This window comes from Peromyscus californicus, unplaced genomic scaffold (assembly GCF_007827085.1).
Source record: "Peromyscus californicus insignis strain IS unplaced genomic scaffold, ASM782708v3 Scaffold_6__1_contigs__length_162567912, whole genome shotgun sequence".
Taxonomy (NCBI): domain Eukaryota; kingdom Metazoa; phylum Chordata; class Mammalia; order Rodentia; family Cricetidae; genus Peromyscus; species Peromyscus californicus.
In genome coordinates, this window is record NW_026294584.1 from 31,728,044 (window position 1) to 31,751,632 (window position 23,589).

The 23,589-nt window shown below is 42.5% G+C and overlaps 1 protein-coding gene across 1 annotated transcript in view; it reads right to left on the bottom strand.

Moving 5' to 3' along the window:
- The window catches only part of Wnt2 (Wnt family member 2), a 41,267-nt gene extending 18,163 nt beyond the window's left edge, over nucleotides 1-23,104 (bottom strand). The window contains exons 1-3 of the mRNA XM_052721279.1: nucleotides 22,714-23,104; nucleotides 20,470-20,696; nucleotides 14,892-15,169 (exon numbers count right to left, since the gene is read on the bottom strand). Of these exons, the coding sequence (XP_052577239.1) occupies nucleotides 14,892-15,169; nucleotides 20,470-20,696; nucleotides 22,714-22,796 (588 nt within the window). The 5' untranslated portion in view covers nucleotides 22,797-23,104. The remainder of the gene's footprint in view (nucleotides 1-14,891; nucleotides 15,170-20,469; nucleotides 20,697-22,713) is intronic.
- Nucleotides 23,105-23,589: the final 485 nt, after the last annotated feature.

A 23,589-nucleotide genomic window follows, 5' to 3' on the forward strand; every position in this document is an offset into this window, starting at 1 on the left:
TGGAAGTTATTCCACAGCTCTGGCCAAGTGATGCAGCCTAGACGGCCCAGCTATGCCCACTCTGCCCCTTGTTAGAAGCAAGGGAACTGGGACAAGCCGACTCCTGATGTGAAGACTGCTCTTCTGTGGGAGTGGGTATTGTGGACAGAGGGAAGGCCAGGTAGACCACGGAACTGCCCAAGGAAACTTCTGCTTTGGTGTTGGGATAAATTCCCATGTGGTACCATTCACAGAGAGAGTTTCTCCTGCCCTGTCTCATTGCCCCTCAGCATACTTAAGTGAAGAATAAATTATGTTCAAGGTGTGTAGATAAACCACAAGCTACTGTGCTGTGGGATGGTCTATATGTCAAATGTGTTGCTGATTGGTCAATGAATAAATCACTGATTGGCCCGTGGCCAGGCAGGAAGTGTAGGCGGGACAAGGAGGAGAATAGAGCTGGGAAGTGGAAGGCTGAGGCGGGGAGACACTGCGAGCCGCCATCAGGATAAGGAAGATGTAAAGTACCGGTAAGCCACAAGCCACATGGCAAGGTATAGACTAATAGAAATGGATTAATTTAAGCTGTAAGAACAGTTAGCAAGAAGCCTGCCACGACCATACAGTTTATAAGCAATATAAGTCTCTGTGTTTACTTGATTGGGTTTGAGCGGCTTGGGACTGGCGGGTGAGAGAGATTTGTCCTGACTGTGGGCCAGGCAGGAAAACTCCAGCTACACTACTGTCTTTCCCATTTTATAGGTGGGAAGTAAGGGCTCAAGGAGTCAGCATGACTATCCGAGTTTAGGGATGCATGCAGAGTGGATGGAAGCAGTCCCAGATGAGCAACAGTACACGCAGACTTCAAAACATCTCCTAATAGTGTGCTTCTGGTGAATTCTCTGTTTCACGGGATTCCTATTCCAAAAACTGACACTGATTTTCTTTAAGTTTTTTCTCATCTTTTGTTCATTGTTTTTCAACTTTTTTTTTTTTTTTTTTTTTTTTTTTTTTAGCAATTCCAAAGACCTCTCAATATGATATTGGTGCTAGTGGGTGGCGAATATTGAAAACTCAAAGCTAGAATGCCAAGAAAGGCCCGGGGAGTCACCAGTCTCTATATTTGGTCCTCATTCAGAAGCAGCACAGTGGAGCCTGTCTGCCAATCAATTTGAATCCCCAAACTAGAGTGTATCTGGAGGGAGGGCATAGATAAACGGGGCAGTGAATCCCTTGATGATATTCTCCAAAGTGCTACGTGAGCAAAATTTTTAGGGTCTCTCTTTCTAAGAAATTGAAGGTGGGAGTTTCAAGCCTGCTCGGCACTCTCTCAGAGATCTGGGTATATTGGTGGGGCATGAAGTATGGAGGCAGTTGACAGAAAGGTAGCTAAGCTGTGCTGCCCGGAGTCCAAGTCTCAGCCAGCCTGCATTGCCCCTCACATGGACACGTGTTTTCAGCTGCCCCTCCCTGGTGACCTCGCCATGGTCCTTTTGCCCTAGTGCTCGACCTGGCGTTGCCTCTTGTACAGGCTTGCTACTTGACCAAGATTCGGTAGAATCAGGTGCGCAGAGAGGCTTTGCATTCCAGAAGTCAGTCTCAGTTTATTCAGTGGCCTGGAAATGTGTCAAAAGCATTCAAGGGCTAAGAGGACAACAGTTACCGTCGTCAGGGCATCCCAGTGGCCCTAGGTTGTTTGGTTATGTGGCTCGATCGCTGTCTTCCAACACGGAGCACGGCCATCCCCATAGTGTTCCCCACTTTGCCAGGCACACACAGGACTGTGCCCCTGTATACCTGGGGTCAGTCCTGACTGTGAGTCAGCAATGCAAGGCTGACTTGGATTCTCCACATTATGAGGACCTGGGCATCTATAGAGGACATCTCAACATGAATCTTCTCTCTGGTATCACCTTCTTGCCAACACCCTTTACATTCTGGGTGTTGGATATGAGGCTCACTGGTAGACAAACATAACCTAGAAGGTATTCCGGTCTAAAAGCTTCTCTCCTAAGATCTGACGGCATCATACAGAACATGTTCCATGCCAAGTGCTGACTTCATTCACCCTTTGTCTTCTTCCTTCTGCATTCCTTTTGCAGCCAGGCTATTCACTTGTAAGTAACATTTCTAGTTCTAAAAATAACAGGACACATCATTGCCCTGCCTTTGTTATGCTAAGTCTCCAGGTGACACACTGCAAAGCTGATATTTTCATATGATTAGAGGGAAGATTTGCATATTAGCTTTGGATCTTAAAAATACACCTAAGCATTCCTTGCAGACCCATGTAGCAGAGGCAGATGCTGTTGATCTGTGTAAACACACTTCCTCTCTTACTGGCTACCAGCTTTACTCAGGGGTTGTGAAGCTGTGTGCTCCAGGCCTGGCCAGGCCCTCCCTGATCCCAGAGTGGCCTAAATCATGAATGCTCATTTCACTGCTCACACGCTGACTTTTCTTAGCATGTGGAACATAATGATTCAATTTGTATCAATGGGATTCAAGGATAAATGGTTGTCAGACTTGGAAGGAAGTTTCTTTTACTCTTTAAAAGAGATCCAAGGAGAAATGCTTTTTCTTTGTCTCTAGATGATTTCTTTTTGTACAGTATAACACAAAGGACATGGGAACAGCAGTAAGTTAGTATATGAAACCATACACACAGTCTTGAAAGATGTGAGGAACTGGGTTCTGGAGAGTGTTGTGGGGTTACTCAGCGAGCCCAACTGGGATAGTAAGTTCTCCTCATTATTTAGCCCCCTCTGGGGGATGGGAGGGGTTGTCCCTGGCAGGTGAAAGTACCAAAGTTAGTTCTTGGTTGTGGGTGGATTAGTGACAGACCTTAGCTGACAGCTCTCACTGTTACTAGCTCCGTGCCACATCTCCACTTTAGTTCACACACAGCATGTCCAACACCTGCACTCAGGAGCTCCTCTACCCTTTCTATTTGCAGGAGTTGTAGTCTTTCAAATCAGACCCTTAACCCTGAAAACAGCCAAGTCCAATTCAAGCAGAGAAGTGCAGGAAGACCATCTAGGCACTGAAGTTCTGGTCTGAACTGCTTGAGAAGAGAAGAAAGCATGGGGCCACATCGTGAGGATCTTGAATTCTAATATCCCACTGTTACAACCCCATTGTTTGTTTGTTTGTTTTTCAGACAGGGTCACATGTAGCCCAGGCTGGCCTCTACTTCACTGTGTAGCCAAGGCTGACCTTGAGTTTCTGATCTCCTGTGTCCACAGGATTGCAGGTGTATGCCAGCACACCCAATCTCTATGTGGTGCTGGCAGTTGAACTCCATCTGAGCTTTTTGCAAGCGCTCTGCCAACTGAACCACATCTCTAGTCCTACAATAGCATTATTAATCACAGCAACCATTTATTGAGATCTTAACCAGGCTTAGCCAGGCTCGACGCACAGTGATTTACATGAACTATCATGTATACAACACAATTAAGCAAAGGAAATTAGTATTCCCATTCCACAGTTCTGAAAATCAAGTCCCAGCAAGGACAGTAAAATCTCTAGTCACTAACTAGGCAGAGGCAGAACTATGTACTTCCAATCTGTGGTCTTCCTAAACAGACATGCAAAATCCAAAATCACATTGGAATCTTCCTGAAACGTTGAACTATACACACTATTCCCCTCCCTTCTTAGGAGAAATCAAAAATTCACTTTACACTATTAGCAACAGCAAACTCTGAGAAGAGAGCCAGATGACACCAGTGGGAAAATGGGTGTGTCAGTTCAGGTACCTGGTGAATAATGGTATTTTGTGGGTCTTTAAATGATGAGGCAGGTCAGTGTCTTATGCATGAAGGAAAGTCAAGTGATGAAAACAAAATGCACGACAATATATATGGTATGTCCCACTTTTTAAAGCTCTGCACATGTGTCCACACAGAGGAGGAAGGGAAAACGTTCTTTTACAACCTGGCTGTGGTCTGAGGAAATGCAGAGTCTGGCAAGAGAGGGGAAGACTCCAGCTACTCTGTGTAGTAAAGTTACAGGAATCCGAGGACTGTTCCCTGGCAACTGGAGAGAGCAAAGCAGTGGTTCTTGTTTCTGGCCGCACATTAAAATCACCTGGGGATCATTTGCAGCCCCTTCCCAGACTGAGTAAATCAGAACCTTGAGGGGGTGGGGCAGGCATGAGGCCCAGGCCCTGACAGGACTTGCAGTCCTTCAGGTAATTCTAATGCATGGCCTGGGCTGAGCATTGATGTCCCCGGACTGCAGGAGAGAGTGTAAAGAGTTTCCGCTTCACTGCAGGAGTCTGGGGGTCTCTGGAAGGCAGAGCACAAGAAAAGGCCTGGAGCAGGGGAGGGCACCACTGCATTTCGGTGGACCGGGAAAAACTAGTTATCTAATTACAGTGGTTTCCCACTCTGTGTTTCATCACCAGGAAAAAATTTCTGCAGGTAACAATCTCCACTGTGGCTGTTTGGGGGAGAATGAAAGATGGCACCCAATGGTGTGAGACCCCAATCCAATGGCTTTGCATGTTAGTAGGCCACACAGAAGAACTGAATGAGTGGTGGGACACCCTGAGGTCTTCAGACATACTGGGTAAAGAGCTAGGGGCCGCCCATGCACAGCTGGTGATGGAGGAACTGGTGACATCTTATTTGTATGATACAAGATTGAATAACCAAATCAGAGCACTACTTTGTATTACAGTCAAGTCTTCCATGATATATCTAGATGCTTATTCGAAAATTTGAAAACAATAATACTTACTGGCCCTCTATATTTATGACTTTGATGAAGTATGGAATAAAAAAAAATTAGGAGGGACTTCAGAAAATTCCTCAGATTAAAGCTTGAGTTTGTATTTGTGAACTCCATGCTGAGTCCACCCAGATGAAGGACAGATGTAGGCAGGCTGCAGCCTCCACCATCTCATATATCTTCAGTCTCTCTCCACCACTCACTGTTTGAGCATTGTTCATGCACATCTTGTTCATGTGTATTGTTAGGTCTATGATACTTGTGTCCTTAATGAACATGTACAGGCTTTCTCTGATCATTATTCCCTAATCAATATGACATAACAACTATGTATCATCTAAATTGTCAAATGATGCAAACTGAAGGAGATATAAATATGTGTGTGCATATATATGTGATGTACAAATAATGCACTATTTTATGAAAGGGATTTAAATAGCTCAGATTTGGATATCCACAGAAGATTCAGAAATCAATGGGCCACAGAAGCTGAGAAATAATAGTATTGTTAACCATGAAGTCAAGTGCAGTGATGTCTTGGGGCTGAATTTACTAGCTGCTATCCTATGCCACAGCCTTTCTGGCATGAAGGACGCTCTTAGAATGCAGGGCTAGCTTCCCAGCTGAGATTCAGCATTCGGTCCTCCTCCTCTGCACACACACTTCCCTCGATGCCATGTTTCCCTTTTGTCTGATCATTCTTTCTGCTTGTAATACATTTTTAACTCCTTTAAGGTGCACAGAGGATACATTTTCTGAATTCTTGGATGTCTAAGGTCTTACTTCAGCCTTCACATTTGATTAATAGCTTGGCTGGGTATAGAATTCTGGATTGAAAACAATTTCCCCTCAAGTTTAGAGGTGTAGCCCTGCAGGCTCTTCGCCTCCAGTGCTGCCAATGGGAAATAGGACATCTTACTGATTCTTTTGCTATGGATTCGTTTTGGCTTTTGTTTCATTTTTTTTTCCTTGCATGAAAACTTCTAGAATCTTCGCCGTGTTCTTGGTATTCTGACATATCACACCTCAGGAATTTTCCCCATGCATTAACCCTCCCTGACAGATATCAGACCTTTTCAGCCTACACTGGTAGACTTCCATGCTAAAATATTCTCTTTAAGATTTGCCTTTTTGCACTTTCCATAGCTTTTGTGACACTCTAATTGGCTCATAGACCCTGAAAAATCCATCCTCTATGCCTTTTAATTTTAACTTTTTTCTTGAAGAATTTTCTTGGGGAAAAAAATGCAGTAAAGTAACATTTCTGGTTCTTTCCATCCTTTGTTCTTTTCTCCCCAGACTGGGAAAACTGACTTGCCCAACCGGTGAGTTTGAAGGAAGGACTAAAGGCTTTTCCTTTCTTCTTCCGTGGGATCTGTTAGCCTGTTGAGAAAACACACTCTGACCAAGCCTCTCAAACCAGCCAGCGATCTCATGAATGGGATTCAATGCCTAGCCTTTAAAAGGGCAGAGTCTACGTTCTGGGATCTATTTGGAAGCACTGTGCTGCACAAGGCTCCCATCCCTCGGTGCAGCCTTTCCCCAGCCAGCAGTGAAATCAACATGTTTGCTCCATCTATCTGTTCATTTGGTACCTAGTTTCAAACTCGAGTGAGAAATGGGGGATTGTGTGTGACCTCCTCAAACTCCATTTACCACTTGGGTTTTTGCTTGACTTTTGGGAGAGTTCTTTGGTTTCCTCTTCTGATTTCTTGCTCTCTTGCCATCACTGTCTCTAGGCTTCCAGATGCTAGCCTTTTATTTACAGATGCGACCGTTTTCTTGAATCTCCGTGAGAAGACTGACCGGGCTTCATAAAATTTCTTCTCTACTTCCTAAAGTATTGATTTTAATCTGGCAGTCGTTTTCCATTTTACGGTACACACTTTTCCATTGCTCAGTTTATCATTTTTGTAGCTATATATAAATACTGTTTTCTTCTTTTGCTGTCTTCCTATTGTAGAAGAATCAATTGCAACTGTTTTCTCTCCAGTGTGAGACTGACAGCTTCATTCACAGCTTCAGATAAATATCATCATACAATTCGATCTCCACTTCTCTGTTGTCTCTTGGAATCTCTCCTAAAAGCTCTCCTGCTCTGTTCCTCTCTTTGATTCTTACTGGAGGCCACTTGTACAGTCCTATGTTAGGCATCTCTACTCAACCACACAGCCCTCATGAATCTGTATATCACCATACTGGCCAGAATGATTCTCGAGGACTCGCTCCAGCACTGCATGTCTGAAACCCATTTGATGCTCACTCTGTGGTATCTGGTCAACCTGTCACCGCAAGCTTGGTGGGTGCTACAGCAAAAAAAGGCAGATGTGGGAGAAAACTTCCAAGGACAGCAGCAGCTTTTTGGTGTTCAGCACTAGTACAAAGAACATTTTTAGCTCAATATATATCATTTTTCCTAACATTCTCCAGTGGGTTGCTGTAAGGTTAAAAATCTTACTGATCATATTTTTATGAAACCCTTAAATATTTGACTTTGATAATTTCTAAGTTTTTTACTCAGAGCCTACTTTCTACATTTAGAATTTAATGTTTTAAACTTCCTTTTATTAAAAAGAACTCCATATATTAGCATTCTATATCACAGAGAAAAATTCTGAATGCTAAAAGAGAGAAAAAGTAAGCTGGGTGATGGTGGCACATACTTTTGACCTTAGAACTTGGGAGGCAGAGGCAAGAGGATCTCTGTGAGTTCTAGGCCAGCCAGGTCTACAGAGCTGTTAAACAGAGAAACCCTGTCTCAAAAAAACAAAAACAAAAACAAGTGTGTGTGTGTGTGTGTGTGTGTGTGTGTGTGTGTGTGTGTGTAAGAGAGAGAGAGAGAGAGAGAGAGAGAGAGAGAGAGAGAGAGAGAGAGAGAGAGAGAGAGAATTATAGAAGGATATGCTATACATACATTGTGTAGAAAATTCTATTTATATTTCTTTGCCTAGCCTGCTATCAGAATATAATAAAGAGGCATAATATTCATTAGGTTCTTATTTTATGCCAGACCATGTTACATGTTGTAGAGTAGCTATTTTATTGAATCAACACAAGCATATAAAGTATATTATTATCCACCCTTTACAGGAGGTCCGGAGGCAGTAGTGAGATGTGCAGGCAGGTAGAATCTGACACCTGGGGTTTCACATTAACTCTCTTGCTAGTCTTCTTGTCCTGGGATTTGTGAAGCCCTGGGTACATGTTCTCCAGATTCAGTGAGTCCTACATTTTTCTACACACAATGTCTGCATCTATAATTATGGTCTGAAGAGCATTACTTTGCCAATTACAAGAACAAACTTCTCTCAACGAGAAGGTATTCTACATCAACTTTTATGAAAACCAAACAGAAGGAACCACTAAGGTGGCCTCATCAGGTTTCCTTAAAGAATAGAAGATTTTTTTTTTTACATTCATGTTGCCAAGCTTACAAACCCTAAATTGTGTTATACTAATTTTCCAATTAGAAAAAGTCCGTCTACTTTATATTATACAGAATGCTTGCCCATGATTGATTGGCCTTGCCTTAGAAATCAAATATACGATTTGTTTTCGGTTTACTACCTGGTAAGTACTTATAAACTGAAGCATTGGAAGACATGTTGGTGCTCCAAATTTTAGTTCGTTGTATTGCACAAAGCAGCCAACATATTTCTGGTCCTATCAGTTTTCCTGAGGAAACACACATTAAAAACACATTATTTAATTTCCAGATTGGCTTAGAGCCAAGCGCATTTATTACCAATTAAATGCTTTTGACAGGCCCACATCTCTAAGATAGGAGTTACTGAACACTGAAACAATTTATATCCTTCAACTGTGCATGCACTGGAACCAGGGAAGCAAGGAATGTTTATTAGAAAAGGTGCAATTGGTTAGCTTATGCAAACATTTATTAAGTTCAATAAGGTACTGTGATTTCTTCAGTTCTGTCATCTATTAAAAACAGTGACTGTAGGTGGGCTTAGGAAATATAAGGTGTGGGGTTTGTATTTGTAGGATTTAGCATTCCCATAGACCAACCATATATACAATAATTCTAGTTGACAAATGATGCAGGGCTAAGACACATTCTCTAATAATAGAACTTTCATGGAACTGCAATAACTTTGTTAAGAGTTAGCCTCTGTTTGAGAACTTTAACTTTGATTGGGTTGCGATTCATGTAATAAATAGTGTATCAAATGCATATTAATTTGGGATTTAATGAGACAGAGGCTGGTGCTTACTCTGACTTTTCAAAATCTGAGTTTTTAGTATTATGAACTAAGGGGATCAGCTGGGAAATGGGGGTTTGCAAACTGAACTTCATGCGCTGTGAAGATGCTGGAGGTTGTTAACGGGAAGGGCAGGAGGAAGAGGAGTGCACACAGTTTGGCTCTGCAGTACAGCTTGGTTTGATTCCTTCCTTGCCTGTTGATATTCCTTACTTTTTAAGAGTGGGATTTCTTTTTCATCATATGCCGGTTCTCTGAAGTCCGATCCATTATTTGTTTATTACCTATTTCAAGTGATATCAGGGGATCTATTTTTTGATATCATTATTAGAACTTAGGTTTTGTTGTTGTTGTTTTGTTTTGTCTTAAGGTTCTGCTTACCAGTTATACAACACTGATTTTATGTTTCCTTTGGAGGCATTTCCTGTGGATGAACTTAAAAGTGTTTGCTGTGTCCCGGCTCTCCAGAGGGCCACTCAAAGGGCCTTGGTGCTCTCCCTTTCCAGTCTTTGCCTGGCACTTGTTTGGGCAGAATGCTGGAGTCCCTCACTCCAGAAGGTCCTCCCCTACAACATGCAGGGTACCAACGCAACTAGGATTTTCAGATCACTTCAGTTAGTAAATACAGCCAGTTTGTGTCCGGATTCTGACTACTTTATCATACTCCTGTCTCCTCACATGGAAAATGCACTTAATTTTCAGGTTTTCTTGAAATCTGGTGCATATATGTGGGCATCTTGTTTTCTACGGCAATGCTAGTTAGGGAGCCTGTCCAAGGATGTGTTCAAGTCTTAGAGAATCTTGCCTTCTTATTGCCCCAGTCAAGATGACATCTATAGGTAGAATTGCTCACATTACCATAGACAATACTATGTTTTATTATTACAAAAATCAATATAAACAGTTACCGAATGCTCTGTTTTATAGTTCATTAATATCAGAGAGCAAACTATAACATTCCTGATGCTGATACTCAAGACTGGTCATAAAATTCAAGGAGCTAGAAGTAGGCTTGCAATTTTCTTAATAAATCTATTTTTAATCATTAATTCAAATATATTATAAAATGTTTTAACTTTGATACCCATTACTCTTTCAAAGTAGACTTAAAAGGAATTGAAAAATACATGAAAATTGAGCTAAAGTATTGTGTCTTTCCAGTGACATTCAAATGTCATGGCCCAGTACTTAAGGATCTCTAGGTGTGGCAAAGATACATATGCAGCTTTTGCTCCCATTAAGTCTGTCAAGAGCTTTTCCATGGAACTCTGGTCATTCCTCACCTTTATACCTTACATTCCACCAATCCTGAAAGGCACTTCTCTATGGGAAATCTATCTCTAGCTTGTAGGCTTCCTGTGTGTGTGTGTGTGTGTGTGTGTGTGTGTGTGTGTGTGTGTGTGTGTGTGTGAGAGAGAGAGAGAGAGAGAGAGAGAGAGAGAGAGAGAGAGAGAGAGAGAGAGAGAGAGTGTGTGTGTGACATTTATCTCCTCAGTTAACAGATCCCGCCCTAGTCTGTCACTTGACACAGCTTGTCTTGTACTTAATTGCCACCATCTCCCTGACTAAAAGTTATTTTTGTGGCCACGCACTTCTTCATATCCATTTTCTTATCTGACTCAGTACTCCCAAATATGTTTGTGCAGGGAGCTTTGACAGTTGTCTTTTGAACTAAGTAACACATCGTGCTTTCAGTAAGACATCGTGCTTCCAGACTTGTAGTGCCATTCATTGAGATTCTGTGAATCTCTCAAATGAGATCAAATGGCTTAAGCTGAGCTCACAATGACCCATGGCAATGTTTTCAACATTAAGACAACATTTCCCTGTTAAAATGAATTGCTACCTAGGAATCTTCTTTGTAAAACAACAACAACAAAAAACCCCCCAAAAAACCAGGTGTCCCTCATTGTGTGGATTTATGTCCAGGTCTTCAATTCTATTCCATTCATCAGCGTTTCCGTTTTTTATTACCATAAATATTGTAATATTTTATTATAATGTCATGTTGTTTTTATTACTATAACTTTCGTACTACAACTTGAAATCTAGGGTAGTGAAAGACACCGAAGGAGTGAGCACAAAGTCTCACCTCTAGCTAAGGAGGTGTTTGCAATTGAGACCTCCTGGGAGAGGGAAAATTAGTTTTCATCACTGTAGTGACACTGGCTATATCAAGCACACTCCAGGGAAAGCCTCGTGCTCAGGAGTAGTCGACAGATACAGAATGTCTCTATGCCTTGTTTTTTGATATTGTTGGCTTTTTTGTCTTCTATTTGTTTTTGTTCTTTTCAGGGAGAGAAAGAGCACAGTCGGGTGGGTGGGGTGGGGGAGGAGCTGGAGGAGTGGAATTTATGATCAAAATAGATTGTGTGAAAGAATTTTAAAAACAAAAAGATTAAAGAACAGCGCGTAACCCCATGCTCACTGCAGAAAGTCTGTGAGATGAAGCCACATGAGGGACAGTGGTATCGTCAAAGCCACCTTCCCAACACAGCAGCTGCTGCCTCTTTTGCTTTTTAATTAAAAAAAAAATAGAAATACCGTTAGTTTCTCTAGAAAATTCAGAAATAGAGACAATATGGAAATATTGACATGTGCCTTTGGGCAGACACGACTGCATTTGAACCCCAAGCCAGGTATCCCATTATCACCTGACCCTATATTGCCCCCTTATCTCCTTGTGGACAATTTCTTACCTGTAATTAGAAATATTCGTGCTACTTTTTATTCCTATTAATATGTAGGAAGACCCTATTATAAAACATTTAAAAAGACTTTATAAATTAGCAAAACTATGCCCATTTTATTAGTGCATTAAACTGTACAGAAGATAAGCCTGTAGGCAGAAAAACTGATTAAGCCCTAAAGAACAGTTCATGTTGGGTTTGGGCCAGCTTCTTTTACCCAGTTATAAACAGCTTTGGCTCCACAATGGGTAAAGGACTTTTGCTCAGCAGCTCATACAGGCCAGCGGCCTGAGCTCCTTGCTTATACTTATCTTCCTATACTCTGCATATTTCATCTAACATTACATCTGACAAAACCAGTGAGCAAACTCACTGTTATTGCAAGAAGAATGCTGAGGTGTGACTGATAGTAAATTCCATGTTCTTTCTGTTTTCATTATAATAAGAGATGGATTTTGGAGAAAATATTTTTATAGAATTCTGTTATGGAAATTCATATTCTTAAAGAAATTTCTGGAGTTGTTAAAGAGCAGTATTTGATTAGATTTAAAGATTATTTTGATTCAGATTCTCTTAAGACAGTTTAATGAACTTGAGATTATTTCTTCTTAGAAAAAGAATGGAATAATTAAAAAGTCCCCTGCAAGCTCATGAAAGAGGATAAATGGTGGCTCTTGACCAGGTATTGTTTGCTGGTCATTCACTAAAAATGATCTTACTATAACTTGCAAGTCTTCACAGTGTGGCTTCTTCCACCTCACAGCCTGGGGGAGCTGTGGAGGTGGTTTTGAACCAGGTGAATTTACTTCCTAATTCTATCTGGAACCAGAAAACGAGACTCAATGAAAGACAAACCTCCAGTGAACATGAAAGGAGCAAAAGAATTATAGAGTCTTTTGAAAATGGTTAGAATGAATAACGCAGACTGAGATGGTATTACAGAAGAGAAACACGTGAGGGCGCTCTAACCAGCGGTCATAATAAATTAATTAAACTGTAGTTATTGGGGGGAAATTGAGGTCTTACATGGATGGCAGTGTTGAATTGTGACAGCATTGGCTAAACAGATATGTCTTGGAACCGATGACTTTTCTTTCAAACAAAATATATTACTCCCCCCCGCGCCGGGCTCCCTCCCCGCGCCCCCCCGCCCCCCCCCCCCCGCCCCCCCCCCCCCCCCCCCCCCCCCCCCCGGCCCCCTTACTCTCAGTTTTAAAAGTAGATGGTGTTCATATCAGACAATTTGGAAAGCACTAAAAAGCAACAGAATAAAAAGCCTGGACTGATGTTCCTGTGAGTCCTGGGAGGCTGGGGTTTCTAGACTGGGCTTGTTGGAAACTTAGCTCAGGAGGACTGCCTTCAAACACGAACCCAGCCTGTTCTCATTTTGATTCCACAGACCTTCGGTTGCGAAGAAGGGGGAGTTAGTTCTGGGGGCCTAATGACCGCAAGAAGAGAATTAGAGACGCATGTTTATCTCAATACATTTACTCTCATTAAAGTTCATATTCACTGACATCATGCATCTCCTTGAAAAAGTCTGCCCACCCACCATTAATTAAAGCCACATTTTAAAAAGCCAGCGTGTGCACTTTTATTCCAATCAAAAGTAGCCTCCTAAGTTTTGTGGAGTAGGCAGGAGAATATCTGAGGCCTGACAGCTGTTCACCTCTTTGCAGTGAGCAATCATGTGATTTACATTAAAACACTTGTTTATGTAGGACCTAGTATGTGATAGCTAAGATCTATTGTTTTGAAGATTAGAGCTATGCAGTGTCTAATGACCTATTATAAAAACTTCACAAATATTGTAATAAGTTGACACTCTTTTGGGTACAATGTTGAGTCACAGAGCCTATCTTTCCAAATCGAGGAGTCTAGGGAAAATACCCCCATTCAAATCATTAAGCAGTGCACTCCTATCAAAGACACCACACTTTATAACTTACATATGCTCTATCGATGCCAAAACAAAGGTCAGCATAGATTATTTTTATCTAAATCATTGCACAAACAGTACTTACCAATTTGGGATTACACAACCATAGTCTATAGTCTTGGCAGTGGCCGCCAGAAGTTCACAATTTCACGCAAATAAAGAATGTTAATGTTTAAGTTCAAAAAAGGTACTATTTGTAAACAGCTCAGGTCACACTCATCCTATTCATGTGCCAAATAAGAGTCCCTCTTCTTCTGCTTCTTTTAAATGAGATTTGTTCCTTGCAGGAGCACAGTAAGAGGATTACATCCAAACCGATCTGTAGTCTTTTTCTATGCTTCTTCATATCATTCCCTTCTCCACATCTTTCAATTTTTTGCTTACCTTTTTTTTTTTTTTACAAATTAATATCAGGTATATCTGATGTTTTATAGACAAAAGACAAATTATAGCTATTTCTTCTGACAATTATATTATCTTATAGTGATTCAGACCAAATATTTGATTATCTCGGCCAGTTTCTGCTTTCTGTCCAAAGGCACCAATGACAATACTCTGGTTCTCTTGTGACTCTGGCCAAGCTGCCACCTAAACAGTCCTACCTCATTAATGCATTGACCATAGGCATTGAAGCAGTTTAATACCAGGTTGAAGTACCTTGGCCTAGTAGTTAATCTGAGTTCTAGTCCTGACCTCTGACCAACTCTTGGTGAGAACCTTGGGGACTTCAACTTCCTTACACACCAAATGGGTGTTTGAAGGGGATTGCAGACCAGAGTCCGATGGACTGGGAGGTTCATCAGGATGAAAGGATAAGGGTGTTTCTTTGGTTCTCTTATTCAACCAGTAACATAAAAAGGGAGGGGGCCATTATAGCTAGTGCTGGTTCTGGCTTCAAAAGAGTACCCTTGCATTCAGGAGAAGCCAACCCACCATGCTTGATGAATTGCTTTCATGAACTATCTAGAAGATGCTCTGGGTATTGATATACCATACAAGTATTCAATGTGCTATTGCGATTCTGGGTGAAGAACTATCTGGCAGATGATACCTCCTGCCTGGACTCCACACTATCCAGAGGGATCATAAAATACTTGACTCACTAAACTGCTCCAAGCAATGGAGTGGACTCCTTGAACTCAGCTGTGGGAAGGAGGTGGGGCATGGGTGGGGATGTCTCAGTCCAGTTGGTGGCACTCTTTAGAACAAGTGGCCCTGGACTGGGGGGGTCAGTGGAAAACCATGTCTACACTGCATTTAGTCAACTCTAGGAAATCTGAAGACAAGGCCCCAGGGCCCTCAAGTGAGCAGGGGAGCAGATCATACCTTCCTTCCAGCTCTGTTGTTGTGAAGATTCATCAGGGCTCTGGCATCCTTCCCTTTTCTCTCCTTGGCATCCACAAAGGCACGGGCGAACTTGATCCCATAGTCAATGTTGTCGCTGCAGCCACCCCAGTCGAAGGTGCCTTTGCTGTCCTTGGCACTTCCTTTCTTCTTGGGGTCACAGGAACAGGATTTTAGTTCTCCTTGGCTACAGGCCCTGGTGATGGCAAATACAACTCCAGCTGAGGAGATGGCGTAAACAAAGGCAGATTCCCGACTACCTGCAACAAAAATGCTTTTCTTAAAAGTGGCCAGAGAGCCTCTCTTAAAGTGTCCCGCATTGCTCTCATATGGTAAGCTGTTGGGCATTTCATCTCCTATGGTGTTCAAGGGTTCTTTTCTAGATCCCAGGCTATTTCTTTAATGTGAATCATTTACACTTAATGTAGGATTTGGTCCATTTAAATATCTAATGTCCAACTCTCCTTAACTACAGAGTAGAAAAGATAAAAGATGGACTTGCTCCTGGTTTCAGCAAATCACATTCACCCCAAGCGCTGGATGTCCCAGAAGTGTACAACTGGCATGAGTCATCTTAGTTTCTCCATCTATAAAACAGTCTGAATTCTACAGCCCTATCATTCATTCCATTGTATGCTTTTGAAGTCATGATATCACAGCTTGGAAAAAAGCTGTTAAGACAGACACTTGTCTATAGTCTTGGCTACTCCAGAGGCTGGGGTGGAAGACTGCTTGAACCCAATAGTTGGAGGCCAGAGCAAACAAACACCCTCCCAGACAGTGCAACTTACAGACAGTGCAACACTGAAATCAAGAAAATCTTGGGACTAGAGTAGGAAGAGAATTCAGTCAGCCACCAGCCCCTGACATTAACACTGGAGAGCTGGCTTGCCATCAACTCTCACAAGTAATTGGAAGATTGTTGAAGGTGATATGCAATATCCTTGGGTTATATACTGTGTCTGAGTACTAAGGTGATTTCCCTTTCTTCTGGAACACCTGCACTAATCATTGGTATCGGGTCAGAGACAGTGAAAAGCTTTTCCTTTGGTTTTTCTGGAAAGAAACAAATTTACCGCCTATAATTAGACTTGGGCAAGAACTCTTTGGGGGCTTTTGTAGACTTGTTCTTTATTAGAGAGCAGCCTACTTTCACTTACAGGCTGAGAGGTACATATTTCAGTGCAATAACTACATTAAATTATTTTTAATAATCTGTAGTAACTCATAACACAGTGTTGTGGTAGAGTGACAGATATAAGGCTCTTTGGGGTCTGTGTGCACCTCATTTTTCAAGTGGAACTGTATTTCATTGTTATTAGCATAGCTTTTTATTAATGGTTGCTGCAGCAAATATATTAACAATCAAAATAGAAGCTGGACAAGCTAATGCCAATGTAAGGCAGAAAGCAGAGAACCATTCAGTGATTCAATCTGTCAAGACTAGTGTGACTTTTTGAACCACACAGCTGGGAGAACAGACTACTTTTTCGCATTGAAACCTTACTCATTTCCACGTGTCACTCTGTGCTACAGCTTCCTGTGCATCCCTTGCAAAATTTGCATTGATAATCTCATTATTAAAAACCAGGAACACATATCTGCGCCATAGTAAATGGCACTTTAAGAATATCTCCAAAACTCTAACCATCTAAAAGGGAACCAGTTATTTCCAGGGATAATCACTTAGATGAGTATTTGTCAAAGGTGTCAAGCAGTGCTCTAGAGAGAGAACTGTGGGATCCTAGGAACTGTTTCAAAAGTCCCTGCTTATGCTCTACGGCTCACACAGCTGAAGAAGAATTGAGAGGTGCTGACTAATATGGCTTAATTTTGTCTACGGGCTTTTAGATAAATAACACTTATTTATTTTTATAGTTTTGAAAAATTCCTTGCTGATAGTTGTTTGTTTTTTGCTCTTTGAGACAGGGTTGCTCTGTGTAGTTTTGGTGCCTGTCCTGGATCTTGCTCTGTAGACCAGGCTGGCCTCAAACTCACAGAGATCTGCCTGGCTCTGCCTCCTGAGTGCTGGGATTAAAGGCGTGCGCCACCACCACCCGGCAGTTGTTTTATCATTGAAAATCTAGTTTGGAATTTGGAACCCAGTGTCCATATTTACAGATATCATATGTGGGAAATAACCATACATGATTAATGTATTTGCCACTAATCTTATAATTTGAGCAAGACATTTTGTAAGTGAGGAAAAGTATTGAAGATGTGGATCATATCATGTTAGGAACTCACAGTATTTTAAAAGCACTAGAGAGGTTTTTGAGGCACAAAATTCATCCTCATGCGACTGCTGAACAATCACATTAACTTGTTGACTTGACCAAAAAATAGTCATTTTCTATAATTCAAAAACAATTTCCGAAAAAGATCATCTTTGTAAATATTTGTTGTTAGTCAAACATACTCCTTAATGTCTAGCTATTACCACATGACTTTTTGTTTTACCTCCAGATGTCGCGGGACATGTAGATATGAACTTAAGATGTTTTCAGTTAAGTGTTTTAGATGATTCACTACAATGCTATGTGTGAAATAGTAGCACATTTTGAGATCTGGCTTCATAACAAAACAAAGTTTGACCACGGGGGTTCTTAGAGAAACTGGTTCTCCTTCAGCTCATCACAACTGAAATAAGATCCTGATCTAAATGGTGATATGGATGCTTCCTGGTGTGTTACTGTTGAAGCTGCTATCATTTGAGGATTGAGAGCCAATGCCAACTAGGTAGGCAGGCAGGGTTTGTTTGGGTTCGGAGGCGAAACACTGAGCTAGAGTTTCTTGAGGGTCATGGGTTGTCCAACTCTTAAAAAAATGCTTTCTTTTATCCTTACTTTACTTTTCTTACATTCTGTTGTCTTTTCCTCTTGTAACTTACAAGGATGAACCCTGATCACCTTTTGTTTTTTAAGCCTATTCTAGAATCTCAGAGATATCTACTTAAAAGACTATATTTGGGTTTTTCACTACCTGTAAGAGTAAATTCCAAATGTTCTTAAAAGTCATTCTGAGCTGGGCGGTGGTGGCACACACCTTTAATCCCAGCACTCGGGAGGCAGAGGCAGGCAGATGTCTCTGAGTTCAAGGCCAGCCTGGGCTACAGAGTGAGTTCCAGGAAAGGTGCAAAGCTACACAGAGAAACTCTGTCTCGAAAAACCAAAAAGAAAAAAAAAAAGTCATTCTGTTTTACTCTTGGTCTCTAGGGTGCACAAGGCAATTGTTCTCCACTTCTGAATTATCATGGGGGGTTTTAGTGGCAATAATGATGTCCCTACAGCGATGTTAGCCTTCGTCTTCCCCGATTGATCGCCTAAAGGCACATTTAGGTTTCTAACAGAGAGTTCTTCACAACTGTACATTGAAATGTCCCTCTAAGTAATTAACTGTAAGAGGTCTATGGATTACTTCATTGGAATTTCATGATTATTTCCAGGATAGGCTGCTGTAGGCCAAATTCAGCCCTCCACAAACCAATACAAAATCATCACTGACAGTTGAAGGGATCTGTCTGGGAAGAAGTTGGCCTTCTGTGAAGAGTGGAAAGAAATGATGTGCTGTGAGGGTTTTAAGTTTTTAGCACCTTGGCAAAGTGCTCCATGTCATCTCTAGGAAGTCCCAATTGGAAACCTTTATTTACCTGGGGCCATAGGCCAAGTCAATTCATTCAGTTTTCTCCATTAAATCTCTTCCCTCTCAGTGACTGCAAAGTGTTCTATGAAACAACCCTCAGCTTGGCAGAGATGCCATCTTTTGGATCATTTGTTGAAGCTGTTTCCTTTCAGGTCAGTGTCATGGCTCAGCAAGAAAAGCCTCAGTTGACCCTCTGGAATGCACAGTGGGAAGAGAGACCCCAATCCTGAACCTTGTCTCCCCACCTTCACATGCCTCCACCCCTGCCCAGTAATAATACATTTCAAAATTCTAAATTGCTTCCTTTCACTTGTGATTTAAAGGCTGCTTTTATTTTCACCCCTCCATAAGCAAAGGACTTAATGGACCTACAAGTTATCACTGTATAATGGGAATTTCCTCTAATTTAAAACCACTGGAAACTCTTGATCTATTTTAATCAGGGAAAACCTACAAACAATACACCCTGTGATGACTTGTGATGGATATTTGCAAATTCCCTTTGACAAGGTCCAGCACTAATTGATTTACTGGTGAACTAATCTAGGTGAAGTCTTAAAATTCCATGAGGCTGACATTTGCTATTATCCTTTCAAAAATTTGCGATGTCATCTCGAAACTCTAAAAGGAATGCATAAGAATATAGTTCTTAAACGAGAGAATAAAATTGCAGAGTATCACAGTAAATTAACTTTAGGGATACTCTAAGAGTGAGAGTACTACGCCCTTGGGGGATTTTAGAGACATTCATTTATGCATTTGGCCTCATAAAACCCTGGGGCTCTGATGATGACATGGTAGAAACACCCTCTTAAGCATTACCAAGTGCACAGCCTGGATGATTTTCTTGGGAATGGGAGGGAGTGAGTGGGGTGGGCAAAAACAAGTGTAAAGTTCTCTGTTTCTGTCTTTGCACATAAACTGTTGTGATTCTAGTCAAATTTCCAACCAACAAGTTGGACAGAGTTATTTCTTGAAGAATGCTACTCCTGCCAGCTTAATGGATGAATATTATTGGAAAGTAAAACTTGACTTTAATTTATTTTCTCTTATTATATGAGAATAGATCACTAGCTTTGAGTTACTTTCAATATTCAGACACTTAAAGGCTCCCTTTATCTAATTAGAAAAATGAATTAAATCTCCCTCTAAGAGAAAAAGAAATCTCTGTATTCAGGGTTCTTAGTCCTCATTCATAAATATTCTTACTGCCTAAAATGTAGTTGGAAAAGCAACAAGTTCTCACTATAAGTTTACCTAGTCATTCATTATAACAAATGAGTGGGACCTACAATACACAGGCACCAATCAAAGTGCATAAAATACAGGCTAGTTCCTGCCCTTGTGGAATTTACATTCTATGGAAAATATTGTTAAGTAGATGCAGAGTGAGCCTGACCTAGTTAGTCGAATTCTCAACTAACCAGTCAAAAGTGAGGTGAGATTTGTCTCTACCCACAAAATTTTCACAGTGTATTTTAAATAATAGCGATAGTCTTTGGATGATCAAAGATTTGAACACACTATCTTGATCGTCAGGTCAAATTCTTCCAAAAGGCTCAAGCCTCAGAAATACATTTAAAAAAAAAAGTTCAAAGAGTCCTATGGTTGCTTCTTTCTTTCCAGAGACAAAATTTGATCCCCAATGGTCATGAGTGTCGAAGTGATAGACAGAGCAAAGAATGAAAAGGCACCAGCCTGCAGTCCTTCAGCCCATAGTCTCTCAACCTGCTCCACCAAAGGCATACAGACAAGAGATCGGTCCTTGACTGCTACAACTCTCATCTCTGGAAGGAGATGATGCTCCCCCAGAGCACAAACTCCGCTCAACAGAATGCCGCTAAGAATGAGCAGGGGTTTTGAGCACTCAAGTGGGGAAGGTCAGGAACCGGGAGCTAGGGGAAGGCAGGAGACTCACTTCGGAGGAGGACCCGGCCAAAGAGGCTGTGATCTCTGTCCAGGGTGTTGCAGTTCCAGCGGTGCTGTCGGAACTGGTGCTGGCACTCAGCAGTCCACTCAGCCACGCCCAGGCCGATGGCACGCATCACATCTGGGTGGCGGTGGCACAGCTGACGCTGGCGGCTCACCAGGCCTGGCACATTGTCGCACATCACCCTGGAGGAACCACCTGTAGCTCTCATGTACCTGTGCGAATCCAAGAGAAGGCGGAAGTGGTGTGAACAGAGCTCGGTGTTCTGCAGGAGACCAGCACCGTCTGAGTATGAATTCCTAGTCCTCTGCTAACACTAGAAGGCAGGGGCTATTTCATTTTCATTCCGTGCAGAAGCAGGCAAGGGAAGCATGGCCAATGACCTGGTCAAAGCTACTTCCAAATAGAGTGATGACTAGCTCCCGAAGTTGGGGCCACCAAATGATGCTTTGGACGGGGAGGCAGAGGCAGTAGCATTGTGAAGATCAGAGCCTGAAGGGGGGCAGTGTGTTTGGGAGAACACAGAAAGAATTTCAAAGAAGTCTCTGCTCTCAGTGAATGCCATATGTCTGCTTTTGGCTTTGGAGGAAGCTGACCTTTAGAAGTTCCTCACTCCCATTTGTTTGACCTAAATGTCTTCACAACTGCCAGCACCTATCCTATTAGCACCTGCTGGGATCTGATGCTACATTCTTCTTACAAGCATGCCATTCTTTCCACACTAAAGAATCCTGAAAATGGTTTCATTTTCTAGTCTTCTGGCACTTATAGACACTTTTTTTTGGAGAGAGAAAAAAATCTTTCTGTTGTTATCAAGAGCACTAAATATTTGGAAGAATCAGCATTATAGCTCCATAAAGTACGTCTTGAAAAGAAACTTTAACAAAAAATTAGATCGTTATCTCTGGGCAGATGTTCTCCATTAGTTGGGAAACGTTTAGAAAGGTACCCTCTATACAACCCAAGCTGCCACGGGTGTCTTTCGGAGTGACCAGACAAGGGGGTTATCTTTTTCTTGTATTGCCATTATTTTATACGATCATAAAATCATTACAGCTGTGACTTACAAAAATATATGTGACAGCTGAGAGACAATGTGACAAAATGCTGGGGCAATAAATAATATTTATACACATATGGAAACAGAAAGCATCATTTTATTGAAAGAATGGTCAATCTGGCAAGTCATTCTTTGATCCGGTGTCAGCAACGTCAAGTTTACCTAGTCACTCATTGTAACAAGGAAGGAGCTGACACACCCTCACCTCACCCCCGTTAGCATCAGTGCCTTGCTCTGCTTCTCTCAGGCACTCTGATGTCTAAATAGTCAGTGACTTTGTCCTGAATTTGGCTGAGGTCCTTACCTTTGTCCAATACAATAAGCTGTGTGTGTGGGGATAACCAATCCTGAATTGGTATCAGAGTACTTTAATATCTGCCCTGGTACTCTATGTACAAGAAAGTTACAGGGCTCTCAACTCCATCTCTTTTCAAGGTCATAAAGTTGAGAGATGGGGACGATTTCTGGACAGGCAGAGAATGCTCATAATAAATCATAGACCAGCCTACAAAGACAGCAGCCTAGTGACCCTTTAGGAAAACAGTTTTGAGTAGGGTAGCATCTTGGGTACCTGAGACCCCGTAGTTTTGCATGGAGGCAATAGTCCGTACCTGGAGGCTGCCTCATTGGGGTGAAGCACCAGGAATGTGGAAGGACTGTAAATAATACAGAATCACAGGCTTCAGGTTCTACAACTCCAACTGCCTGGATTGATTTATCTCGAAGCAGTTTTTTTTTTTTTTTTTTGAGAATGTGGGGTGGGGGGTGGCAGTTATAGTTTTCAAGGTGAATCACACACACACACACACACACACACACACACACACACACACACACACACACGTCTCTATTAGAGTTAGAGATCAGGCTAGCACATTTCTCAGCGGAATAAGATATTGGCTGCTTTTGCTGTCACTCAGCTGGATCCAAACAACCAAACATTAGAGCTCTCATTTGTGGTGCATGTGAATTTTTTGGAGTTGTCAAAGCTAAAATGGGTTTTTGAGAAAAGCGAAGGGGTTAGACTCAGGGTGCTGTGATAAGATCTTGTTGCTCCAGAATCCACAACTGCCAGGACTGAGAAACAGCCAAGGAGGGTCTATGCGACCAGTAGGGTCCCTACTCCCATCTCCAAAAATCCATCAGCACCGCGCCCATATACGTGGACTTACCACCATGAAGAGCTGACCTCAGGGGTGAGCCAGGTCAAGAGCAGAGGGAGCCAGAGCCAGATTCCACCGAGAGGGACGTTCATATTAACCCCCTTGCGTCTGCATCAGGTCAGACTCCGTGTGCGGGCGCCATGCGTGCCCGGAGCAGAAGCGCTCAGCTCCGGGAGCGCCTCGTCACGGCTGCCGGCGCCTCTGCGCCCCCGCCCCCCCGCCGCTCGCGTCTGCGGCTAGTGGTGAGACTCACTGATAAAGTTTCAAAAGACGAGCCCAGCTAGCGATAAAGGGCAGCCGGGACCGCCTCGCCCACAGCCAATTCCCCAGGCACTGCGAGCGCAGGCAGCCCCGTGCTCTGCGTGCCTCCCGCGCACCCTGTCCTTTCGGTTCCCCTCCAGGCACAGCCAAGGAAGGGGGCGCTGCGCCGGGCGGGGCGTGGGGGGCACCAGGTTTTATAGAGGAGTGGGAGAAACGATGGCAAGAGATGCCTCCGGGTGAGGAGGAGCAGAGGAGGTTGGCAAATCTCGGGATTACCCCGAGCATCATTGAGGCAAAGGCACCTTTGGGGAAGTTCCTAGCCAAAGAGCTTCGGTGGACTAGGGCCACCACCGGAACGTAGGCTCCGTTTTTGCCAAGGCTAGCAGTTTCTGGTAAATTAAGGTCCCTGATCATGCAATATTGGGAGACAGCGGGGGCCGGGAAGGGATGAGGAGATAACTGCGCACAGGATACAAGAAACCAAAAATGATTTTCAACTCATTGCTTTCAATACTGGGAGGTAGTACTCATGGGAATTGGGATCTGCAGTGTCTGAGTGGGCTAGGTTGAGAACAGATAGCCTTTGGCCTTGATTCCTGAGTTCCATACACGAAGGGAGTCGGA